The sequence below is a fragment of the Nomascus leucogenys genome, chromosome 16 (genome assembly GCF_006542625.1).
Source record: "Nomascus leucogenys isolate Asia chromosome 16, Asia_NLE_v1, whole genome shotgun sequence".
Classification (NCBI taxonomy): domain Eukaryota; kingdom Metazoa; phylum Chordata; class Mammalia; order Primates; family Hylobatidae; genus Nomascus; species Nomascus leucogenys.
In genome coordinates, this window is record NC_044396.1 from 13,175,533 (window position 1) to 13,199,172 (window position 23,640).

Genomic DNA, 23,640 nt, shown 5'->3' on the forward strand with positions numbered 1-23,640 from the left:
GTGTGTATGTGTACGTACTTATGTATATATGTGTATGCTGATTTGAAATAACTTTCTTTTTCTGTTTTATTTTAGGGATAATGATTCTTCTTGCTTTTCACCTAAGTTGAATAAGCACCCTGTGCACTTTAATCTCCTGTCGGTACCATTGGGCCAACTAAAGACAAGGTTTTGAAATCTCAGCTATAAAAGATATCCAGCCAAACTCTCAGTCTTGCCTTAACAATGTTCCAGAGGCTGAATAAAATGTTTGTGGGTGAAGTCAGTTCTTCCTCCAACCAAGAACCAGAATTCAGTGAGAAAGAAGACGATGAATGGATTCTTGTTGACTTCATAGGTAAGGTACACTTGGTGACTTGGTGGCTGATCTTCACAGTAAAAATGGAAACTTGCATTTCAGTTTTTGCATAAGGAAACCAATAACTGAGGGGTTTTCAGCCTTAAAAGTAAGCAGGAGTTTGTCTTTAAAAAATTGCAGGAAACCAACTGTGCTAGATAATGTCACTGAAATTGACTGACATCAGACTTTAGTTTTGCAACTCTTACAGATTGATTAGATCAAGGGCACTTCAATAGAAGGCCCTTTTATTAGACAAGTAGTAACCCATGTGTCTCATTACATAGTTATTCAGCAGAATAGAAACAGTCTTAAAATCACTCCTGCAAAGCCAACATAATCCATCCCATATAGTGACACACACACACACACAAAATTTCTGTGCTCAGAAATAATTTTATAGTCATATAGATGAATATAAATGGGTTTCTGAACTAAATAAAAGAAGATATGTGAGCATCAGCTAATAGTATCATCTCTTCTTTTTCTGTGCTGTGAATTTGATGGGTGACTTCATAATGACTGCCCAATGTGATAATCATCCTCCCGTGGGACTCTTCAACAACACACGTGGACTGCAATATGGACTATGATGTAGATACTTGCACTGGTTTCTCAGCAGAAGAAGAAGAAGAAGAGGAGGACATCAGTGAAGAGTCACCTACTGAGCACCCTTCAGTCTTTTCCTGTTTACCGGCATCTCTTGAGTGCTTGGCTGATACAAGTGATTCCTGCTTCCTCCAGTTTGAGTCATGTCCAATGGAGGAGAGCTGGTTTATCACCCCACCCCCATGTTTTACTGCAGGTGGATTAACCACTATCAAGGTGGAAACAAGTCCTATGGAAAATCTTCTCATTGAACATCCCAGCATGTCTGTCTATGCTGTGCATAACTCCTGCCCTGGTCTCAGTGAGGCCACCCGTGGGACTGATGAATTACATAGCCCAAGTAGTCCCAGGTATGTTACAAGTATTTTACTCTCTGTAGGCAGTCCGCTGAGCATGCATTTTGTCTCTACTATAATTCAAAGCTAAGTTATTAGAAGATGCAAAACTAATTTTGTTAGAGATTTATGAAAGTATGTGCATAGTACACAAGGTAGTACATAAGATAACTTGTTGACCAGTCATGGTGTCTCACACCTGTAATCCCAGCACTTTGGGAGGCCAAGGCAGGCAGATCACTTGAGCTCAAGAGTTCAAGACCACCCTGGGCAACATGGTGAAACCCCATCTGTACAAAAACTAACAAAAAATTAGCCAGGTGTGGTGGTGCACACCTGTAGTCCCAGCTACTCAGGAGGCTGAGGTGGGAGGATGGCTTGAACCAGGAGGCAGAGGTTGCATTGAGCCAAGATTGTGCCACTGCACATCAGCCTGGGTGACAGAGCGAGACTCTGTCTCAAAAACAAAAACAAAAATTTGTTCATTTTAGATTTTTTAAGAAAGTTAGATGTAGCATGGCCCCAGTTATATAATAGCATTCTCATTTACAAAATTCTGTTACTGATTAGAAATAAGACTGGCATTTCTGCTAAGTATCTTAGAACATAACTCTGACTTTATAGACTGGATTATTTAGGGTATCAAATTCAACTAGAATATCATGTCTTAAAATTTATTTTCTTCCAAGTATTTCTAGCTACATCGTATCAAATGATGTAACCTTGAAAACCTTGTCTGAGAATTTAACAAACTCAGTTTCTTCCTGCAATACTCACACTGCACAGTCACCCAGTGCTTCTGACACCAGATGTGTGGGTTTTTTCCACACACCAAGCAAACAGTCCTCCAGCAGTGGACACCCTCTAGTGGACGTCCTCTGATTCAATTCAATTCTGACACTGTCTACCTGGAGATGGCATCAGATCCCATAGGTTAAAGGCTTAGTCCCACAAGACTGCCTCCCATTTCTGATGCCAATCTCAAGCCCCAGGTTTTACTTATGCTTCTGACCAACCAGCTGTAAACTGGTGTTCCCACGACCCCTTCTTTGGGTTTGATTAATTTGCTAGAGCATCTTATAGAACTTGGGGGAACATGTTTACCAGTTTATTATAAAGGATACAGATGAAGGGATGCATAAGGCAAGGCCCATGCCCTCTGTGCACCCCACCCTCTGGGGACCTCCACATGTTCAGCTCTCCAGAGGCTCCCCGAACCCAGTACTTTTGGGGTCTTATGGAGGCATCAGTACATAGGCATAATTGATTAAGTCATTGGCCATTGGTGATTGGCTTAACCTTCAGACCCTCTCCCCTCTCTGGAGTTTGAGGGGTGGGGCTAAAAGTCCCAACTCTAACTGGGTCTTTCTAGTGACCAAATCCAATCCTGAAGCTGCCTAGTTGCTGCCAACCACCAGTCAACTAATTAGCATACACTTTCCACGTTGGAGGTTCCAAGGATTTTAGGAGTGGTATGCCAGGAGACTGACAAGACCAAATATATATTTTACAGTATCACAGTCCAGCCTCAGTCTTCAAACTTGGATTCCTTACAAAAAAAGGATATGGAACTCAAAAAATACTGGCACAACACCAGAATCCCATTCAGTCAGTAATTCATTCCATCCATCATTGTACTGTATAAGCATGTCTCCCAGGGCGAGGCCACTCAGGTTTGCAGGTTTATTGATCTTGTTGGTTTCCAAAAGCAGAAATGGTTTTGGCAAACATGTAGCTTCACCCTTTCAGGCATCTGGTATACCTGAGCTTAGAGACAGTGTCATCTTTTTCTCTGAGCCTGTTTCAAGGTATTAATATAAGGAATTGATCCCAATTCATAACCTATTTATTCATTCTTTTATCGTCTTTCTCTTCATTTATACCCAAACTTTTCCATCTCTGGAAGGGACGTTAGCTTTAGCCACTGTGCTGGTCTAGATTGCAGGTAGCAATACTAGTTTAGCAAGTACCTCTCCCTCAGTCCACTCCCATTCAGACAGAGTAAGGTGACATAGGTACAAAATTAGTGGGCTGTTTTTACCACCAGACAATATAGCTGCGTTCGTTGTTGACTCCAGTTTTGCAAGATGGGGTGTAGGTAACCCCCATAAGGCCCTTAGAAGGCCCTTAGGAATTTTGACATAAGGTTTAAAAACATAGTTACAGCTTCTTGCTCAGGAACCATCCCTGCTTCCAGTACTTGTAGTTACAGCCCTGGTCCTAGGACCATTGCATCCAGTAGAGGAAAAAAAAAATGAGGTGATGTGGGAAAGAAATAAAAAGTTAAAGTCATTATACTAGCATACTCAACCCTTGGCTAGAATTGCATAAGTCATGCCAGCATCCTCCTCCCCATCCCTTCTTCCTCAGATCACCAGAAAAACAGGAAAATCTTGTGGGAACAGCCAGCCCTTCATGCTTTTATCCCATTTTGTTTTTGGGTTTTTGTTTTTTGTTTTTGTTTTTGTTTTTTTGAGACGGAGTCTCTGTCGCCCAGGCTGGAGTGCTGTGGCAGGATCTTGGCTCAGTGCAACCTCTGCCTCCTGGGTTCAAGTGATTCTCCTTTCTCAGCCTCCCAAGTAGGTGGGATTACAGGCGCCCACCACCATACCTGGGTAATATTTGTACTTTTAGTAGAAAGGGGGTTTCGCCATATTGGCCAGGCTAGTTTCGAACTCCTGACCTTTGGTGATCCACCGCCTCTGCCTCCCAAAGTGTTTTTGGGCATTATGGGCTGTATAGTGTGCCCTTTGGTCTGAAGAAATGACAGTTAACTATCCACATCCAAGCAGTACCTTCTGTTCTAGGTTTTTTTTGGCACTCTGAGCATTTGCATCTTCCATTGGGCAAGTAAAGCCCACTCCAGAGACTGTCTCTTCTTCTTAAGACCCATTTGTAGCTCCCCAGGGCTACCAGCACCAGTCTCACTTGCAGCTATGCTCAGGGCCTTCCCACCAGGGAATCTGCCCCTCATCAGTAGTCTATTTCTTTTGCTGACTGGCAGAACGGTTCTCACTGGTATTTGTGCCTGAGAGGGTAAAAGAGGAATGTCTAGATGCAGCCCGTCTCTGCATTGCCTGTACCACTCATTTAATGAACCCAGGATGGCACCTCCAGGGAGCACATGGGGATATGTCTGCTTCCAGTCCCAGTCACCTTCCAAACCTGGAAGGGAGTTCTTCTGATGGCCATTGGCATGTCCTAATGTACCCCTCAAATTTCCATAGGGTTGTGCTCCCTATGGAAGCCATCCCTTTAAAAGTCCAGGTTTTCATTGTGATTTTGCCTGACCATGTCCATTGGCCACTGCCCATGAGTCAGTAAAAACCCAAACCTAGGGGCTTCCATCATCGCTAGGAAAACAGTGTGCAGTTCAGCCCACAGAGCCGATTTGTTTTTACCTTCTTTGATCAAAGTAGCATCCTTCCAAACAAGATGCTGTCTGTTCACCTTGGAACTGCCATCCACAACCAAGCAGCTCTTTGTCAGTCAGTTGAGAGCTATTGGCAGTGTGGAATCCAGCTCCTTAGTTCCAGAGTCAGTCCAAGGTGGAGAGAGGCTCCCTGCTTGTGGGTGTGTCCTCCTTACATTCCCTACATAATATGATCCTGTATAAACCATTTCCATTTATTACGGAACTCTTCTGGGCACTGCCCTCCCAATTAGTGTTTCTCTGACATCACCAGAGACAGCATGGGTATTTCGGGTTTCAAGATCATTTTATGTCCTTCAATCATAGGGGTAGCTTCAATTAATGTCCTATGGCAAGAGAGTAAATGCGTCTCATGTGGAAATTCTCTAGTCCAAAGTGCCAGTAGTTGTTACTGAGAGGTGCTCACAGTCTTTTGCCATAAGCGCCAGTTTCCCTTCCACATAAGACTATCAGACAGATAATTTGTCCCTACCACCACTCCAGCTTCTACTATACACCATTGGGCCTGGGCAGTGCTGTTGGTCCCCATTTAGCATGTCCAGTTAATATTGTCATGAAGGGCAGATTTACATGCCTTTTGTTTTACAGTACTAGGGAGGGGAAGTGTTTCTCCAGCCAGACATACCCATTCTCATAAAACATTTAGGTAAAGGGTATATAACTTCTTTACGTAAAGCTCACTTAAACATCCTAACTTTCATAATTCTATCGACCCTTGCATTTTTATGTTCCCAATCTAATCGTAGCCTGAATCAGGGCTTTACCAATAGATCTTGATACTACAGCACATGGAGCTCCCATACCAGAGTCCCAGGAATTTATCTTCACCACCCCGACCATTTTACCCACTTGTGTAGGAGAGGCCTTTGGTTCCCAGCAGAGACTGAGAAATAGATCCTTGCCCATTTGTCAGTCATTATCTTGATTAATCAATCTGTCTATTGCCCAAAGCAATTGTTGGTCACTTTTCTTGTAATCTCTGCCTTCTGGCTTTTTAAGTTTCCCCGAATTTACAGACCTTATGTGACCTTTGTCCAGAGAATATATCCAGGAAATATCTGAGATTGCTCCCACCCACTAAAGTAAACCCTATTACCCTGTTAATTAGCTGAAAGTCACACTGTTCTATTGTGTACCTTAGTGGAATGTTTCCTGTTAAAGTATTTTGAGAATGTTGGCATTCCCTCTCTTAGGTTGTGGGTCCAGGTGGATTTGGATTCTTGGAGCAGTTCAGAATATCCCTATTGTTAGTGTTGTCATGTCCAGGCTCTGACTCTACTAAGAAAAGTATTGTATCTATTATATCTATCTATCTATCTATCTATCTATCTATCTATCTATCTATCTATCTACCTACCTACCTACCTACCTACCGTTTCTTGTTTTCCAGATATAAACAAACCCTAGGCAGCACATTAATTTCTTAACTTTACCAGTTTGCCATACTTTCAAGTCTCAATATTGTAGATGATTTTTTTATGAGGCTAAACATATTTCATTTTGCTTGTACCAAAATGAAAACAACTTTCTTATATGTTACATGATGCCAGGCTATATCCTAGGTAAGGTCATGGGTGGGGAATGTTACTTTAACTGGCACTTTATTCAGTGCTACAAGTTTATTAAGAGGTGTTTCAGGTATTCCAACAAAAATTTAAAATATAACTTTTTGGAGTTGCTATTGATTTAATTGCTTTAGAGTTGCTTCAGATTCATTTCTTGAAAATTCCTCCCTTCTGATTCTGATTTTACCTCTGAGGAATGCCACTCAAGACTTTATAATTAGGCCAGGGGCAGTGGCTTACACCTGTAATCCAAGCATTTTGGGAGGCTGGGGTGGGCGGATCACGAGGTCAGGAGTTCAAAACCAGCCTGGACAACATGGCAAAACCCCACCTTAAAAATACAAAAATTAGCCAGGCGTGCTGGTGGGCGCCTGTACTCCCAGCTACTAGGGAGGCTGAGGCAGGAGAATTGCTTGAACCCAGGAGGCGGAGGTTGCAGTGAGCTGAGTTCACGCCATTGCACTCCAGCCTGGGTGACAAAGCAAGGCTCTGTCTCAAAAAAAAAAAAAAAAAGAATTTATAATTAATAGTCACTTTAAACTTACTGGCATTTGTATGTTTACTTTTCAGTGTTTTGTGTGTGTGTGTGTGTGTGTGTGTGTGTGTAGTCAGCAGCTTTGCAAAAGAATTTACTACAGAAACAGTACAAATGCAATGTAAAAAATTAGAAAATACAAATATGCAAAAATTGGAAATGACATTTTCATGACCCAGACATGAATACTTTTAACATCCTACAGTATATCCTTCCAGATTGTGTTTTTTTTTCTGTGCCTGTATGTACACATAAACTTTTAACCTAAATGGCAACATGCCACATATACTTTTTTTTTTTTTTTTTTTTGAGACAGAATTTCACTCTTGTTGCCCAGGCTGGAGTACAATGGCGCAATCTCGGCTCACTGCAACCTCCGCCTCCTGGGTTCAAGCAGTTCTTCTGCCTTAGCCTCCCAAGTAGCTGGGATTATAGGCATGTGCCAGCGCCACCACGCCCAGCTAATTTTTGTATTTTTAGTAGAGACGGGGTTTCACCATGTTGGCCAGGCTGGTCTTGAACTCCTGACCTCGTGATCCACACCCCTCCCAAAGTGCTGGGATTACAGGCATGAGCCATCATGCCCAGCCATATAGTTTTTGTTTTGTTTTGTTTTTTTGAGACAGTCTTGCTCTGTCACCCAGGCTGGAGTGCAGTGGCACGATCTCAGCTCACTGCAACCTCTGCCTCCCAGATTCAAGCAATTCTCATGCCTCACCCTCCCAGTTAGCTGGGACTACAGGCGTGCACCACCACACCTGGCTAATTGTTGTGTTTTTAGTAGAGACAGGGTTTCACCATGTTGACTAGGCTGGTCTCAAACTCCTGACCTCAGGTGAGCCACCTGCCTTGGCCTTCCAAAGTGCTGGGATTACAGGTATGAGCCACTGTGCCCGGCCCAGATATACTATTTTATAAACTACTTATTTAGGCAATGATCTCCACCATTTTGTTTCAGTAGATTTCTTCTTCTTTCTGCTTTTTCAAGGTTGTTATGGTTTTCTACTTTTGGTACAGTGAGAATGTTGTTTTTATATCTTGTTTTTGCATTCATATATGATAGTAATAACTTATAGGGATAGTAAAACACATACTTTTCCACATATAAAGGATCAAAAGAAGGCACTGAATTTTACGTATTTTAACACGGAGTCTCACTCTGTTGCCCAGGCTGGATTGCAGCCGCGTGATCTCGGCTCACTGTAACCTCCGCACTGGGTTCAAGTAATTCTCCTGCCTCATCCTGCCGAGTAACTGGGATTACAGGCACATGCCACCATCTCCAGCTAATTTTTTGTATTTTAAGTAAAGGTGGGGTTTCACCATATTGGCCAGGCTGGTCTCAAACTCCTGACCTCAAGTGATCCGCCCACCTTGACCTCCCAAAGTTCTGGGATTACAGGCGTGAGCCATTGTGCCCTGCCAGAATGCACTGAATTTTATGTGAATCCTTTCTGTACACAGGAAATTCCTGTAAATTATTACAGTTTTAAAATAGTAATTGTAATTTTTTTTAACATCCTTATTTTGGGATTTGAAATTCTTTTTTTTGTTGTTTTTTTTTCTGAGATGGAGTCTCGCTCTTTCGCCCAGGCTGGAGTGCAGTGGCGCTATCTCGGCTCACTGCAAGCTCCGCCTCCTGGGTTCACGCCATTCTCCTGTCTCAGCCTCCCAAGTAGCTGGGACTACAGGCGCCCGCCACCGCACCTGGCTAATTTTTTTGTATTTTTAGTAGAGACGGGGTTTCACCGTGTTAGCCAGGATGGTCTCGATCTCCTGACTTTGCGATCCGCCCACCTCGGCCTCCCAAAGTGCTGGGATTACAGGCGTGAGCCACCGTGCCCGGCCAGGATTTGAAATTCTTATAAGGAAGTCTTGCTAAATCAAGATAGAAATCAGGTGTTACCAAAATTAGGCTAGCTTTGTAGTAAATGTCTGTTTTCTTAGCAGGAAATAAATCATATGTCTTTCAGAAGTCAAATTGCTTCCATTATGTCTATCATTGGGGATATTACCATAAAGCACAGAAAATTGAGGTGCTTTGTAATTACAGTGCGCTTCAGGGTATACATTTCATTGCATTTTAGCCTTTATAAATATTGTTTTTGAAGGTTTTACATGTTATCTTAAGTACATGTATGTGCCTTTAATGGCACAGTAAACCAGTTTTAATAAAAGTTGACCACGTCCTAATAGTAAAGTTACAATAGCATTTTAAATCTTACTAGTGATTTAATAGTTCACCATTTAACATTTGTAGGGCCAGGAAAAGCTGCTTATAAGACTCACGGGCACAGAGTAAGTATATTCACTTTGAGACTGTGTGATATATGTATGCATAGGGAAGCAAAGGACCCAAATGCTGACCTTTTAAAAATGACTTTATTTTTTTTGAGATGGAGTCTCACTCTGTTACTCAGGCTGGAGTGCAGTGGTGCGATCTTGGCTCACAGCAGCCTCCACCCCCCCGATTCAAGTGATTCTCTTGTCTCAGCCTCCCAAGTAGCTGGGATTACAGGCTTGCATCACCACACCTGGCTAATTTTTGTATTTTTAGTAGAAATGGGGTTTCGCCATGTTGGCCAGGCTGGTCTTGAACTCTAGTAAGGTGATCCACCTGTCTCGGCCTCCCAAAGTGTTGGGATTACAAGAGTGAGCCACAGCGCCCGGCCTAAAAATAACTTTCTTTATATTAACTTTTTTCTATTAGTTTCTTAATGTGTCCTCTTAAAATTCTACTTTAAAAAAATTTTATATATATATGTGTGTGTGTGTGTAATAAATGTGTGTTTCCTCAAGTGATTTTAGGCAGAATGTGTCACTGCCCTTCCTGTGTAAAATAATCCTTAAAAATCATAAAGCTCTTCATGTTATGTGTTGACATAGTTTACAGCAATCCTACTTGATTAGCTTTTTTATATAGAAAACATAATCATACTGTGTGTAGCCAATTTTAAGATTGTGTTATTCAAGAGTATTATAATATTGCCATGTAAATACCATCTCAAAATGTGCCCTGTTGTGAGATAAATAAAAACTTAAGAGATTTATTCTATTAAGCTATAGCTTCTTATCTAGAAAAATGGTAAATGAGTAGAATTTCCATATGCATATTTCTATTAAATAAAGATTTAAAGCATGTTTCCTGGAACATTTTACTTATAGACAGGAAATGTCTTGTGAAGTTATTGTGAGCACACTGCTTTCTGATCAGTAAAATTTGGGAATTAAAATATTTTCCTTTTAAGATTATGGTGAGAATTAAAATATATATTTGCAAAAGAATTGGCAAATGCAGATATTCAATAAATGTTAGCTCCCCTCCCAGACAAGCTTATATAAATGTGTGTGCTCCGTAAATGAAATTCAAAGTATAAAGTGTATTTTTAGAAAACAGTCTACTTAGTGAGCCATCTGGGGCTTACATGGCATCTTTCTAGTAACAGTTGGCTCTCCTTTCCACCACTATCAGTCAGTGGGGTTGCAGAATAATAAACTTGTCTGTCAGCCATGAAACACAAGCTCTCATTCAGCCATAAACAAATTAGCACGGCAAATTGAATTGCTAAGTAACTTTTCCAGTTTCATTAATAACATACTCTGTTATTTAATACATCCCCACTTTTTTCTGTTTCAGAGTGGAAGCTCAAAATGAAATGGGGCAGCATATTCATTGTTATGTTGCAGCTCTTGCTGCTCATACAACTTTTCTGGAACAACCCAAGAGCTTTCGCCCTTCCCAGTGGATAAAAGAACATAGTGAAAGACAGTCTCTTAACAGAAATAGCCTTCGTCGCCAAAATCTTACCAGGGATTGCCACCCTCGGCAAGTCAAGCACAATGGCTGGGTTGTTCATCAGCCCTGCCCGCGTCAGTACAATTACTAATAGTTTCAAGTTTTGTTGGTTGGTTTCTCTTGGTTTGTGCTTATGTGTATGGATGTGTGTATATGTACAATGAAAATGTTGTCTCTTTACAACCAATTGATAACCAATCACATAGTTTTATCAGTGTATTTAGACACTATCTTGAAAATCAGATTTATATGCTGTATATCACATAATGCCTTGCCTTTAACATTTACTTTTTTGTACACTTTTTCAGATTATTTCTGGAAACATATCAATATAATTACAGTGTTTGGTGTTTGGGGGTGTCTTTAAATATATTAGGGTATACATTAGTCAGCATTTTAAAGACACTTCTTCCCAAGTACGAGAATAGGCATCTTTCATTTTCACCTTATTTTGTATTACTTAATCTTTTGAGCAAGCAAAAATTTATTCTCAGGGTCAGCAGTACACTTTATTGACCAGTACTTGATAATCTCTCTGTATATGATGAATACATTTTTACACACTAACATTAGCATTAACAGGTGATAGTTGCCATGGATGTAATGGAATTATGGCTGGACTTTCTTTTGAAAGAAAACTTGATGTATTCTGTGTTTATGTTTTTTCCCCAGATTAGTCATGCAGTTCATTTGGAATTCAGGTACATTAAGCTTTAGCGAAGAGTGCATTCAGTAATTCCAATGTGACTGCATGACGTGGTACAGACATTACAGGTGTTGTAGACAGAGGCACTTGTCTCGTGCAGAGGGATTAAATTAGACCTGTGAAATTACATTTGGAAAAATTCATGTCTGTAACTAACCCATTAGAGCAGTATTTAATTTGTTACGATTCCTTCCTGCCAATTCTGCCCACTCCTCACCTCGCATCAGCTATAAATTTGGAAGTACTTGTCCAGGCACTTGAGTGACTTCATATTTCTCTCTGCCCACGGGAAAAGAGATAGGCTTTATATTTCCACATAGAGTGAAAAATCCTCTGTCATGGAGCCTGTCCTGCCAAGTGGCAAGCAAGAGTGTGGGGGACTGTCTGGTGATGATGTCTTTCATGGCATCTGAGTGAAGAGTGACAGGTTGGCTCAACTTTTTTCTTTTTTTTTTTTTTAATTGCCTTGTAAGTATTCTTCCCTGCAGTCCAAGTGACTTTTCATTTTTTGTTTTAACTTCAGGCAAAATCTTTAACCACTCTGGCCTCTGTTTCCCCCACCAACGGGGAGCAGTGACATTTACCTCCCTCACAGAGTCACTGTGAGGATTCTATACTGATTTGAAGTGGAGCTGTTCAGAACTGAACCTTGTAGGAAATTCCAAGGGCCTTTCTACTGAATCTGGTGATGGGGTGGGGCCGTGGCACTTTCTCTGCCACAGCTGTTCTTCACAGTGTTGGTGCTAATGAGGCCAGGGTGCAGGGTTCGGTTCACACATAGGCCAGTTAACTTAGAGAAAATCTATTTTCTTACCTCTAGCCAGTCACTTCCTTTTTCCGCAGCTGTGATGGGTTTTGCTGAGCCATCCACTCTGACTGATTTCCTCTGAAGTAAACATATTTACAATCCAAAGCAATTCTACTGACAGAAGTGTTGCCTTCATAATCAAACAGCTTGTTTTTCCATCTCCTCTGCAACCCTAATTAAATGAGTACAGGTCTACAAAATGTTTTCAAGGAGAAAAACAGCATATCGTTATGTGAAGTATTATATTTTCCAGTAACGCTGTAGTGGCTTGATGCAGGGAACCCCGGGAGACTTTCAGTGACGAGCTGTGCTCTTTTCTGACTAGACTAGAGCATTTGGAGTGGAAGAGGTCAAATGTGTCTAGTGAGATGGAGGTTTTACATTGTTCTTCTACTGGCTGTGATGAAGTGCCAGAGTGTCTCTTTAGAACAAGAGTCTAGATTCCCCCTTTCTCCTTATTGCCCCTTCCATTTTGACTTCCCCTTTATTTATTTGTTGTCTAATTAGGGGCCAAGTCTGTAAAGTTTTGTCAAAGTGAGTTAGAAGTTGTTTTCTTACTATTTGTGTTTACCAGAGTTAAGGTAGAGTTTCCATGAAGGTGTGTATGTTTTATATGATGTTTGTTATAGGGCCATGCATTGGTAACTTGAAAATAGACCAGCTTAATGTCTTCAGGATGTAAACCTCTGAATACATGGCGTCTCTTTTTCATACATTGCATGTAAGTTGTTAGTACCTCACAAGCTATAGAAGTTCAGCCATGAGATTTTGGCTTGGCAACATGAACAGATTTGTGTATAACTGCAATGGCCTTTTTTCCAGATTTCCTTACTGACTTTTTGTTTGCCTTATCTGGGGCTAGTTTTTTATGCTTTGTACCTAGAAAACAAAAAATTACATTCATTGGGCTTTTTTTCAAGGTTGGGATTACCACACCACCTAGAATATCATACTGTGGTTTCTGCCTAAAATTGGCACATGTAAGTGTTGAAGAAAATGGTTATATAATTCAGTTGAAACTCTTGGTTATTAGATGTTAGGCATCTCCTGTATGTAAGACACAAGGCCAGCCACAACACAGAATGATGTTGACCTGTTAAGTATTCTCTGAAACACGGCCAAAATGCATTTTATTATGAGCTTTTTTTTTTTTTGCTATTGTAAATATTAGTGGTTTACAATGCGCTTTAGACATATTTCTTTAAAATGCAAGCAGTGAGAAATAAGACCCCTCTGAATTAGTAGCTCTAAACTGTTAACATAGAATGTTACTTGGAAAACGTCTGGAATATGTGGTGTACACAAGCAGTGCTTCGTGAATGAGTTTCTTAGCTTTTACAGTGCACCATGTTTCTCAAAGTTTGTTTTTGTTGACAAAACATTTCATAATATATATCTTATGTTTATTTTTTTCTCAGCTAATTGTGTACTGCACTGTAAGTTGAAAATTAGCCATCCATTATTTATCTTCTGTGGCAGTGCATTTATATGGTTGATTGGGTAGGGAATTTTTTGCAGAAAGATGCAAAGTGATTGGGTTTTTGACTTCCTATCGCAGGGACCTTTTAAGAAATATTAATTTCCTGTACATTTTTCCAATCCCCTACAAACTGTTCCTGTTTACATACCTTCTCTGTTGTATCAGTACTTTGAGAAGACAGTTTATTTAAAACTTGAGCAGGCTGTTCAGCATTGTTTCTGCTTCTGAAATCTGTATAGTACACTGGTTTGTAATCATTATGTCTTCATTGAAATCCTTGCTACTTCTCTTCCTCCTCAATGAAATACATTATATATTATCTTTATGTACTCTTAAGAAAAACGAGCAAGGAGGAGTATCTTCATTATTCTCATTGTCTCTGAGTTGGAAACAAAAACATGAAGGACTCCAACTAGAAGATAGATATTTACATTTAAATAGATTAGTGGGAAAAGTTTAAGAGTTTCCACGTATTAGTTTTCGTTTTTTGAGTCAAGTAAGAGACTGCTCCTTGTACTGGGAGACACTAATAGTATATGTTTGTAATGTTACTTTAAAATTATCTTTTTATTTTATAAGGCCCATAAATACTGGTTAAACTCTGTTAAAAGTGAGACTTCTATCTTGGATGGTTTCACTGCCATCAGCCATGCTGATATATTAGAAATGGCATCCCTACCTACTTATTTTAATGCTTAAAATTATACATAAAATGCTTTATTTAGAAAACCTACATGATACAGTGGTGTCAGCCTTGCCATGTATCAATTTCACTTGAAATTTGACACCAATTAAAGTGGTTTAGGGTGGAGAAAGAGGTACTGGAAAACATGCAGATGAGGATATCATTTATGTGCAACAGTATCCTTTGCATGGGAGGAGTTTCTCTTGAAAGGCAGGCAGCTTAAGTGGACAATGTTTTGTATATCGTTGAGAATTTTACCACACTTTTAAAAATTGTGTAATTGTTAAATGTCCAGTTTTGCTCTATTTTGCCTGAAGTTTTAGTATTTGTTTTCTAGGTGGACCTCTGAAAACCAAACCAGTACCTGGGGAGGTTCGATGTGTGTTTCAGGCTTGGAGTGTATGAGTGGTTTTGCTTGTGTTTTGGTTGCGTTTTCCTCCAGAGATTTTGAACTTTAATAATTGCGTGTGTGTTTTTTTTTAAAGTGGCTTTGTTTTTTTTTCTCAAGTAAAATTGTGAACATATTTTCTTTATAGGGCAGGGCATGAGTTAGGGAGACTGAAGAGTATTGTAGACTGTACATGTGCCTTCTTAATGTGTTTCTCGACACATTTTTTTTCATTAACTTGAAAATTCAAAAGGGACATTGGGTTAGGTTACTGTACATCAATCTATGCATAAATGGCAGCTTGTTTTCTTGAGCCACTGTCTAAATTTTTTGTTTTTATAGAAATTTTTTATACTGATTGGTTCATAGATGGTCAGTTTTGTACACAGACTGAACAATACAGCACTTTGCCAAAAATGAGTGTAGCATTGTTTAAACATTGTGTGTTAATAACTGTTCTTTGTAATTGGGTTGTGGTGCATTTTGCACTACCTGGAGTTACAGTTTTCAATCTGTCAGTAAATAAAATGTCCTTTAACTTCACACTTGTCAGATTCTTTTATCTTTATAGTTGTTAATATTAAAAGGAGGTACAACTTACTGTTTAGTTTTGTTTGTCCAAAAAATGTGTTTAATATGCATTTTAAATATGTTTTTAAAAGCTTGTATATATTAAGGCTGGGCACGGTGGCTCATGCCTGTAATCCCAGCAATTTGGAAGGCCAAGGCAGGCACATCGCTTGAGGACAGAAGTTCGAGACCAGCCTGGCCAACATGGCAAAACCCTGTCTCTACTAAAAATACGAAAATTAGCTGAGCATGGTGGTGTGCACTTGTAGTCTCAGCTACCTCGGAGGCTGAGGCAAGAGAATCCCTTGAACCTGGAAGGCGGAGGTTGCAGTGAGCTGAGATTGCGCAGCCTGGGCAACATAGCAAGACTCTGTCAAAAAAAAAAAAAAAGGATTTTTTTTTTTTAACCTAAAATGAGGAATCACTTAAGTGAACAGGAATTGGAGGGTGATCCCCAACCAGTACCTTTCCCTCCAACCAATGTTTAAAAATATAGAATGTAATACACTGGTTTTAGCCTTTTTAAAGCCAGGTGGATGAATTCCCAATGGATCTCCCAAATGAATGGAGATGGAATCTTATAGAAGTGTTTTAGGACAATATGGCCTTCCCTGATGCCATTGATACCCCTATTGTGGAGCTCTAGTTTCAATAGACCAGTAAACATTCAGAATAATGGAACAGGAAGCCCGAAGAATAACTCCCATGTGAATGAATGTTTGGGGCAGATCAGCATTCTGCAACTGTAGCTTATTTAAAGTCAGATTTTTATTATCTGAGTCTTTGCTGAGATGGAAAGATTGGGTGCCAGGGGTAAGAAGGAGTCACCCAAAGATGAAAATAAGGTCATGAACGTTGACTTGAGAAGCAGCAGGTTGAAATGAAAGCCCCACTTTGGGCCGGGCATGATGGCTTATGCCTGTAATGCCAGCACTTTGGGAAGTTGAGGCAAGTGGGTCACCTGAGGTCAGGAGTTCAAGACCAACCTGGCCAACATAGCAAAACCCCATCTCTACTAAAAATACAAAAATGAGCCAGGCATGGTGGCGCACGCCTGTAATCCCAGCTCCTTGGGAGGCTGAGGCAGGAGAATTGCTTGAACCCAGGATGTGGAGGTTGCAGTGAGCCAAGATCATGCCACTGCACTCCAGCCTGGGCAACAGAGTGAGACTCTGTCTCAAAAAACAAAACAAAACAAAACAAAAAACAAAACAACCCTACTCTGGAATGGCAGGGGAATGGATGCTGCTGAGAAGACTGTTGCTAGGCCCACTTACAGAGTGTCCAGGGAATCTAGCAGCTTGGTCAGGTCTCAAGGCAGTGACTGTATGGAGTCTAAAAGTGGGTAGTCAAACATGAAGGTGGCTTGTAGGGATGGGCACATCAAGGCTTCACGGTTTGATATGTGGCCTAAGATTATCTTGCTCCTTTGCTGTAAATTTGTACAGATCACAAGGTTATTCACTGAAACACTGTTTGCTGTAAATGCAAAATTGAAAAACCTAAATGCTATGCATAGATTAGTTGAATATATTATAACACATCCCCACAATAGAGGTCAATGCAGCTTTTTTAAAAACTGAGGAAGGGGCCGGGTGTGGTGGCTCACGCCTGTAATCCCAGCATTTTGGGAGGCCAAGGCAGGCGGATCACAAGGTCAAGAGATCGAGACCATCCTGGCTAACACAGTGAAACCCCGTCTCTACAAAAAATACAGAAATTAGCTGGGGCCGGGCGCGGTGGCTCACGCCTGTAATCCCAGCACTTTGGGAGGCCGAGGCGGGTGGATCACGAGGTCAGGAGATCGAGACCATCCTGGCTAACACAGTGAAACCCCGTCTCTACTAAAAAAAATACAAAAAATTAGCCGGGCGAGGTGGCGGGCGCCTGTAGTCCCAGCTACGCGGGAGGCTGAGGCAGGAGAATAGCGTGAACCCCGGGGGGCGGAGCCTGCAGTGAGCCGAGATTGCACCACTGCACTCCAGCCTGGGTGAAAGAGCGAGACTCCGTCCCAAAAAAAAAAAAAAAAAAATTAGCTGGGCGTGGCCGCGTGCACCTGTTAATCCCAGCTACTCAGGAGGCTGAGGCAGGAGAATCGCTTGGACCCAGGAGGCGGAGGTTGTAGTGAGCCAAGATCATACCACTGCACTCCAGCCTGGGCGACAGAGCGAGACTACGTCTCAAAAAAAACAAACAAACAAAAAACTGAAGAAGAGCTTTATGAACTGCTTGATTTCTAAACATACTCAAGTGAAAAAAAGCAAAATTCAGGCTGGACACAGTGGCTCATGCCTGTAATCGCAGCACTTTAGGAGGCCAAGGCGGGTGGATCACAAGGTCAGGAGTTTGAGACCAACCTGGCCAGCAGGGTGAAACCCGGTCTATACTAAAAATACAGAAAAAAAAAATTAGCCAGGCGTGGTGGCGGGCACCTGTAGTTCCAGCCACTCGGGAGGCTGAGGCAGAAGAATTGCTTGAACCCAGGAGGTGGAGGTTGAAGTAAGCTGAGATGCCCTCACTGCATTCTAGACTGGGTGGCAGAGCGAGACTCTGTCTCAAAAAAAAAAGTAAAATTCAGAGTATCTGTTGTAAGCTACACTTCATGTAAGAAGGGAATATCAGAAAACACACCACTATCAGCTCATTATGCAAAAGAAATACAGGAAGAAAAAGCCAGTAATGAAGGAGTGGTTACTTACAGAGGGTGGAAAAAAAGGGTTGGAATAGAAGACAGGAATTGGAATAGGTTAGTGGGGATGAGAAGAGAGCAACATTTCTTTGAGAATCTATTTGTATAGCTTTGGCCTTTAGAACTATTAGTAATGTTTCCAACAGTTCTTCAGTCATACTAGTAGTATTTCAAGTGCTCCACAGCCACATGTGGCTAGTGGCTACCATACTGGACAGTGCAGATAGAGTAACATTTCCATCATCCAGAAGGTTCTGTTGGACAGTTTTCTCTGGACCTATCAACAGTTCCACAGACTCTATATAGCAATCTTGGACCACTACTCTGCTAACTTTTTCTCAAACCTTACCTGCTTCATGCTATCGGAAACATTCAGGTTGTCACCACCTTTCTTCATGGCCACCCTCCTTCCTATCTGGCCTACACTCCCATCTGCACAATTTTGGCCATTCTCATGGTCGCATGTCAACTTTCAATCGTTTCTCTTTCCGACATGCCTGTTCTGCTAACCTCCAACTACAAGTCAATCTGAATGCAAGTCTTGCTTCTACATTTGAGCTGCCTAAGAGCAACTGGAAAAAAAAAATGACTCTTGTGGGGATCATGGCCATGAGACATGGAGGGGGTATGAGCTCAAGTGCCAGTTTGGCAATTCTTTTGTGTGCAACTGGTCAATTCTCTATACGATTCCTTCTCTACTCTCTTCAAGATCCCTAACACAATGCTTACCAAACTTTAAAATGCAAACAAATCATCTGGGGGATCTTGTTAAAAATGCAGATTCAGCCAGCGCGGTGGCACACGCCTGTAATCCCAGCACTTTAGGAGGCCGAGGTGGGTGGATCACCTGAGGTCAGGAGTTCGAGACCAGCCTGGCCAATGTGGTGAAAGCCCATCTCTACTAAAAACACAAAAATTAGTTGGGTGTGGTGGCAGGCGTCTGTAATCCCAGCTACTCAGGAGGCTGAGGCAGGAGAATTGCTTGAACCCGGGAGGCGGAGGTTGCAGTGAGCCAAGATTACGCCACTGCACTCCAGCCTAGGTGACGGAGTGAGACTCCGCCTCAAAAACAAAAAAAAAAATTGCAGATTCTAATCCAGTAGGTCTGTTGTGTATGGGGCCAGAGATTCTGCATTTCTAGCATGATACGCATGCTGCTAGCTCAAGAGCCATGAGCAGCAAGGCCCTAACCCAGTGGTTCTCCAACTTCAGTGTGCACAATTTCCTGCAGGGCTTATTGAAACATGGATTTGGCCGGACTCGGTGGTTCATGCCTGTAATTCCAGCACTTTGGGAGGCCAAGGCAGGCGGATCACAAGGTCAGGAGGTTGAGACCATCCTGGCTAACACGGTGAAACCCCGTCTCTACTTTAAAAAATACAAAAAATTAGCCGGGGGTGGTGGCATGTGCCTGTAGTCCCAGCTACTTGGGAGGCTGAGGCAGGAGAATTGCTTGAACCCGGGAGGCGGAGGTGGAGGTTGCAGTGAGCCGAGATCATGTTACTGCACTCCAACCTGGGCGACAGAATAAGACTCTGTCTCAAAAAACAAACAAAAAACCACGGATTGCTGGACCCCATTTCTGAAGTTTCTAACTCAGTAAATCCAGGATAGAGCCTGAGAATGTGTGTTGCTAATAAATTCCCAGGTCATGCTGCCACTACTATTCCAGGGAACACACTTTGAGACCATTGCCCTAAACCACTGCTGGCCTTCTGCCTCCAATTTCACAGAGGCAATTGAGGCTAATGAGTGAGCAGCCCTATTTGAGCTCCTGTGACACCTGCTCTTCCCCTATTTCAGCCATCATCACACTACTGAAGGATGTTAATCTGCATTTCTAGGAGGATTCCCCAGATGGTTTCTTTGCATTTTAAAGTTTGATAAGCATTGTGATACGGATCTTGAAGAGAGTAGAGAAGGAATTGTATAGAGCATTGGCCAGAAGAATTTATTTGTAATTAAGAAAAACATTGAGTAAAGAAGGGATGTATTTGTGAACATTCTGCATCCATTTCCCTTCTGATAACAGTATCCCAATTTTCTTCTAGGGATCTATTTCTCCCTCCAGAATCGAGGTTAGTTTCAGATGGCATTCACTATTCCCAGCTCCAGGAGTAGGCATATGAATCAGGCCTGGCCAATCAGATATGCATTCCCCCTGGCCGAGGATAGCTCAAGGATAGGACTGTGCCCCAGTCAAAGCTAATAAGATACACTGAGGCTTTCTGGGACTGCTGAGAGAAGCTGAGACTCATCTCCACTTGACTTCGGTCAAGAAACACTTGAAGATTCGAGAACTATGGCAACTATCTTGCTCCATAAGTGGGGGAAGTTGATAGAGATACAGCCAGTGTGCAAGAAGGACAGAAGGAGAGATAACTTAATACAATTTAATATCTTGATCAAGATATTAAGGAGAGATAATTAAATATAATTTAATATCTTGATCAAGCTCTACCCTTGGACTATTATATGAGATAAAATTCCTTTTTGCTTAAGCTAGTTTGGGTTGGGTTTCTCTCACTTGTGAGTAGGCTGTTTTTATGTCTCATTGGCATCCAGTAAAGGACTTTAAGAGCTTTTTCTTAAATTTTCTTAAGGCTAATTCTACCCTTATTGAAGAGGATTAAGCAAGGTGTTCCCAGAGCTGGAGAGGATGAAGGTGAATGCTTTAAGTGTGGAGATTGGTTCTAATAGGCAGCTAAAAACTATGAGCAGGGATGGGAATTCAAGGCTTTCATTTCTTCAGAGGCTCAGCTGCAGCTGAATGCAGAACCCCAAATGGGAGGCAGCTGCGGGATGCTCATAGAGGCTGGTTGGCAATACAGCCTGTGAGCAGTGTGCAGCTTTCCAGGAGCAAGCTGGGGCTGGGGGTGGAGGGTCAAGTATAATAGGGCTCTGGAGTGGCATCCGGAAGCACCCATGCCTGGGCAGACATTCTGCAACAACACTGGGCTACAGCAGCCATGATGGAAAGCAGTGGGACTCAAACCCCAGCCCTCCCCTTGTTCCCTTCTACTGCATACTGGGGTTCATGTACCACCCTGGGTGGGGGACATGCAGGGACTGCAATCACTGCTCCAGTGATTAGGCCCTAAGTGCTCTGCCCTTACGAATAAGATTAATGTCCTTATAAAAGAGGCTTCAGAGAACTGCTTGGCCCTCCCCTCCTTCTGCCATGTGGATACTGCAAGAGGAGCCATCTTGAAGGTAGAGTGAGACTTTGCCAGACACCAAATCTGCCTGCACCTTGAAATCGAACTTCACAGCCTCTAGAACTGTGAGAAATATATTTTTATTTATAAATTACCAGTCTATTGTGTTACAGGGCAGGAATGAACTAAGAAACCTAGTTAGGATCTTTCAATCTGTGATCCAAGACACTGAGTTATATCCAGATGGTTCTTATATAGTGTTATCACTATATGTATAGATATACACACACACGCTTACTATTATCATCTTATCCATGTAGTGTTATCATTATATATCAAACTGTTACAGCAGCCATCTCTACCCCCTTTTAACATTTTCTTTTGGAGGTCACATCCTTCAAGAAGAGTATTTTAGCGTGAAGTGTGACCTGCCAAAGTGAACAGACTATAGGAAATTCTATGTTACAAAAAAAAATCCCACAGAGCCTGCCTGAATCTGCTCCACTTTAATTTCGAAATTTTGTGACCTAACATTTAGGTCCAAGTGTGGATTTCTTAATTTGTCACTGCAATGCTTTAGACCTTGTTGCTAACTTGCTTGGTTTACAATGTTGATTTGGATGACAAATTCAGATAATACAGAGCACCTGGAATTCCTGACTTTCAGGTCAGCATTGAGAACATCAGGGCTCTCCTGCTGCACCTTACAGATGCAGGATATTGGCCTGTTTCCAGGAGACAGGATAGTAATGTTCAGTGCCACCAGGGGGTTCCAGTGTGGCCTGGGAGGAGTGGCTATCACTCTAGAGGGCTTGGAACATCCTCTCTGTCCCCGGGATGGAACAAGTGTAGCCAAAAGCAAGTGGGCAGACTCAACGCTATGTATTCCTGGTAGCTCTGAAAATGACAGAGCAAATCATGGGAACTGCACAAAATGAATGATGACATTCTAAACTGTCTGACTTCTTACTTGAGAATAAACAAGTGAACTAGGAGTCTCTCTGAGCCTACTCTGGCTCAGGTAGCTGCCTGATAAAAAGAAAATGAAAAAATAAACAAGAACCAGTAATTATGGGGTACATTCAATAAAAAAGTAAAGTAATCACAGGCGCAGGAGCTCACACCTGTACTCCCAGCTACTCGGGAGGCTGAGGTGGGAGGACTGGTTGAGCCTGGGAGATCAAGGCTGAAGTGCCTCTGCACTCCAACCTGGGTGACAGAGCAAGACCCTATCTAAAAAAGGAAAAAAAAAAGTGAAGTAATAACCACTTAAAAGTACTTTCAAATAATTACACTGGCACATCTAGTCATCTATTGGGGTAAGATTTTATTTCTAAGTTCTTTAAGCTGGAAATAACATGTATTTCAAAAGATAGTCCTAAAAGAAGTGAGGAATTTGCTTCCTCTATAACAAGAATAAAACTTAAGTTTTTCAAGTTTTTTTGCCATTGAATTATCTGGCTAAAGAGAATGCGTCCCAAAGTTGCTTCAATACACCACGGCCTAAAGGTTTTAAATAAAACTTAATAGTTAACTAAATTAAAACTAGTGTCATACCCAAATGCAAGGAATAAAAAGGGAAATGAATTGTATCAGTTGGTCAACATTTACTAAACACCTCCCAAGGGTAAAACACAGGGAATGGGTTGGAAAGAGAAGGATGTTGGAGATACTGTGAACACAGAATTGACGAGTGTGATTGGGGTGCAGGGGAAGAGGGCAAAAGGAGGAGGAAGCAAAGGATGGGAGATTTCCAGTTTGGGTGAACCTGGGGATACAGACCGAACACTCTGGCTTCGGTATCCCCATGTGGGGTGCTCTCTAATGCCAAATCACAGGAATAAAATTATTCCTGTCAAAGAAATGTTTGACAACTATATTCAAGAGTATGTCATAACATAGAAATCAATGAAATGATATAGCTATCTCACAGGCTAACAATAGCCTCTAGAGAAGTCTGCAAAGGTGAAAAATGGATTAGTAATTAAAGAGCTGACCAGGATTGTCTGTGATCATCCCAGACTCTGAAATAACATTAACAAGAGTTTGAAGTGGTGGCTTCCCTGGCAGCTTATTTCTCCACCAGTCTCCCAGGGCCTACTCTGCACTATCACCTCTGGAAACCCTGGGAAGTGCAGGCCAGGGTTCTCTGCTTCAAACCAAGTCTGGGCCCTAGGGAACACGAGCCCCTCTGTGTTTAGATTACAGTGATTCTTTGAGGCTGGTTTTGTGTCTCTGGTGAGCCTGGACTGCTTCCATGGCACTGATCAGGAAGGGAGTCAGATTGGTCAGGTTGGTGCACTTAGAAGTTTGAGTTTTAAAAGTCAGGCAGAATTTCATTCTGGAAAAAAAAAAATTACAAATATTTACCCAGAAATCCAGAGCAAGTTAGAAAGTCTTGGAACTAAGAAACAACTTACAAAGTTTCGCTGATCAAAAAAGAAACTTGACAAAACGCACTTGGCAACGTGCTGTAGAATATCAATTCACAGCCCCCAGAGATCTGCAGAAATACCTGAGGGACCATGAGCATAAAGAGGCTTCCA

General features: G+C 41.7%; 2 protein-coding genes across 3 annotated transcripts in view; one reads left to right on the forward strand and one right to left on the reverse strand.

Annotated features, from left to right (window-relative positions):
- The window catches only part of NDUFAF6 (NADH:ubiquinone oxidoreductase complex assembly factor 6), a 184,336-nt gene that overhangs the window by 138,276 nt on the left and 22,420 nt on the right, over positions 1 to 23,640 (reverse strand). The gene's annotated exons all lie outside the window — the stretch shown is intronic.
- On the forward strand, positions 76 to 15,220 carry TP53INP1 (tumor protein p53 inducible nuclear protein 1). 2 transcript variants are annotated; one of them, XM_030795493.1, is made up of 4 exons: positions 76 to 337; positions 936 to 1,296; positions 9,075 to 9,112; positions 10,452 to 15,220. In XM_030795493.1, exons 1-3 carry the CDS (start codon positions 226 to 228, stop codon positions 9,094 to 9,096), a joined length of 495 nt encoding a protein of 164 aa, XP_030651353.1. In that variant the 5' UTR covers positions 76 to 225; the 3' UTR covers positions 9,097 to 9,112; positions 10,452 to 15,220. The 2 variants fall into 2 exon arrangements, with proteins under 2 accessions (XP_030651353.1, XP_030651352.1); XM_030795492.1 differs by lacking the exon at positions 9,075 to 9,112.

Excerpts from the sequence above, each read along its gene's own strand:
- TP53INP1 (XM_030795492.1), top strand. The coding sequence starts at position 226 with ATGTTCCAGAGGCTGAATAAAATGTTTGTGGGTGAAGTCAGTTCTTCC. Across the intron at positions 338-935 it reads GATTCTTGTTGACTTCATAG|ATACTTGCACTGGTTTCTCA; the intron begins GTAAGGTACACT and ends ACTATGATGTAG. Across the intron at positions 1,297-10,451 it reads CATAGCCCAAGTAGTCCCAG|AGTGGAAGCTCAAAATGAAA; the intron begins GTATGTTACAAG and ends TTTCTGTTTCAG.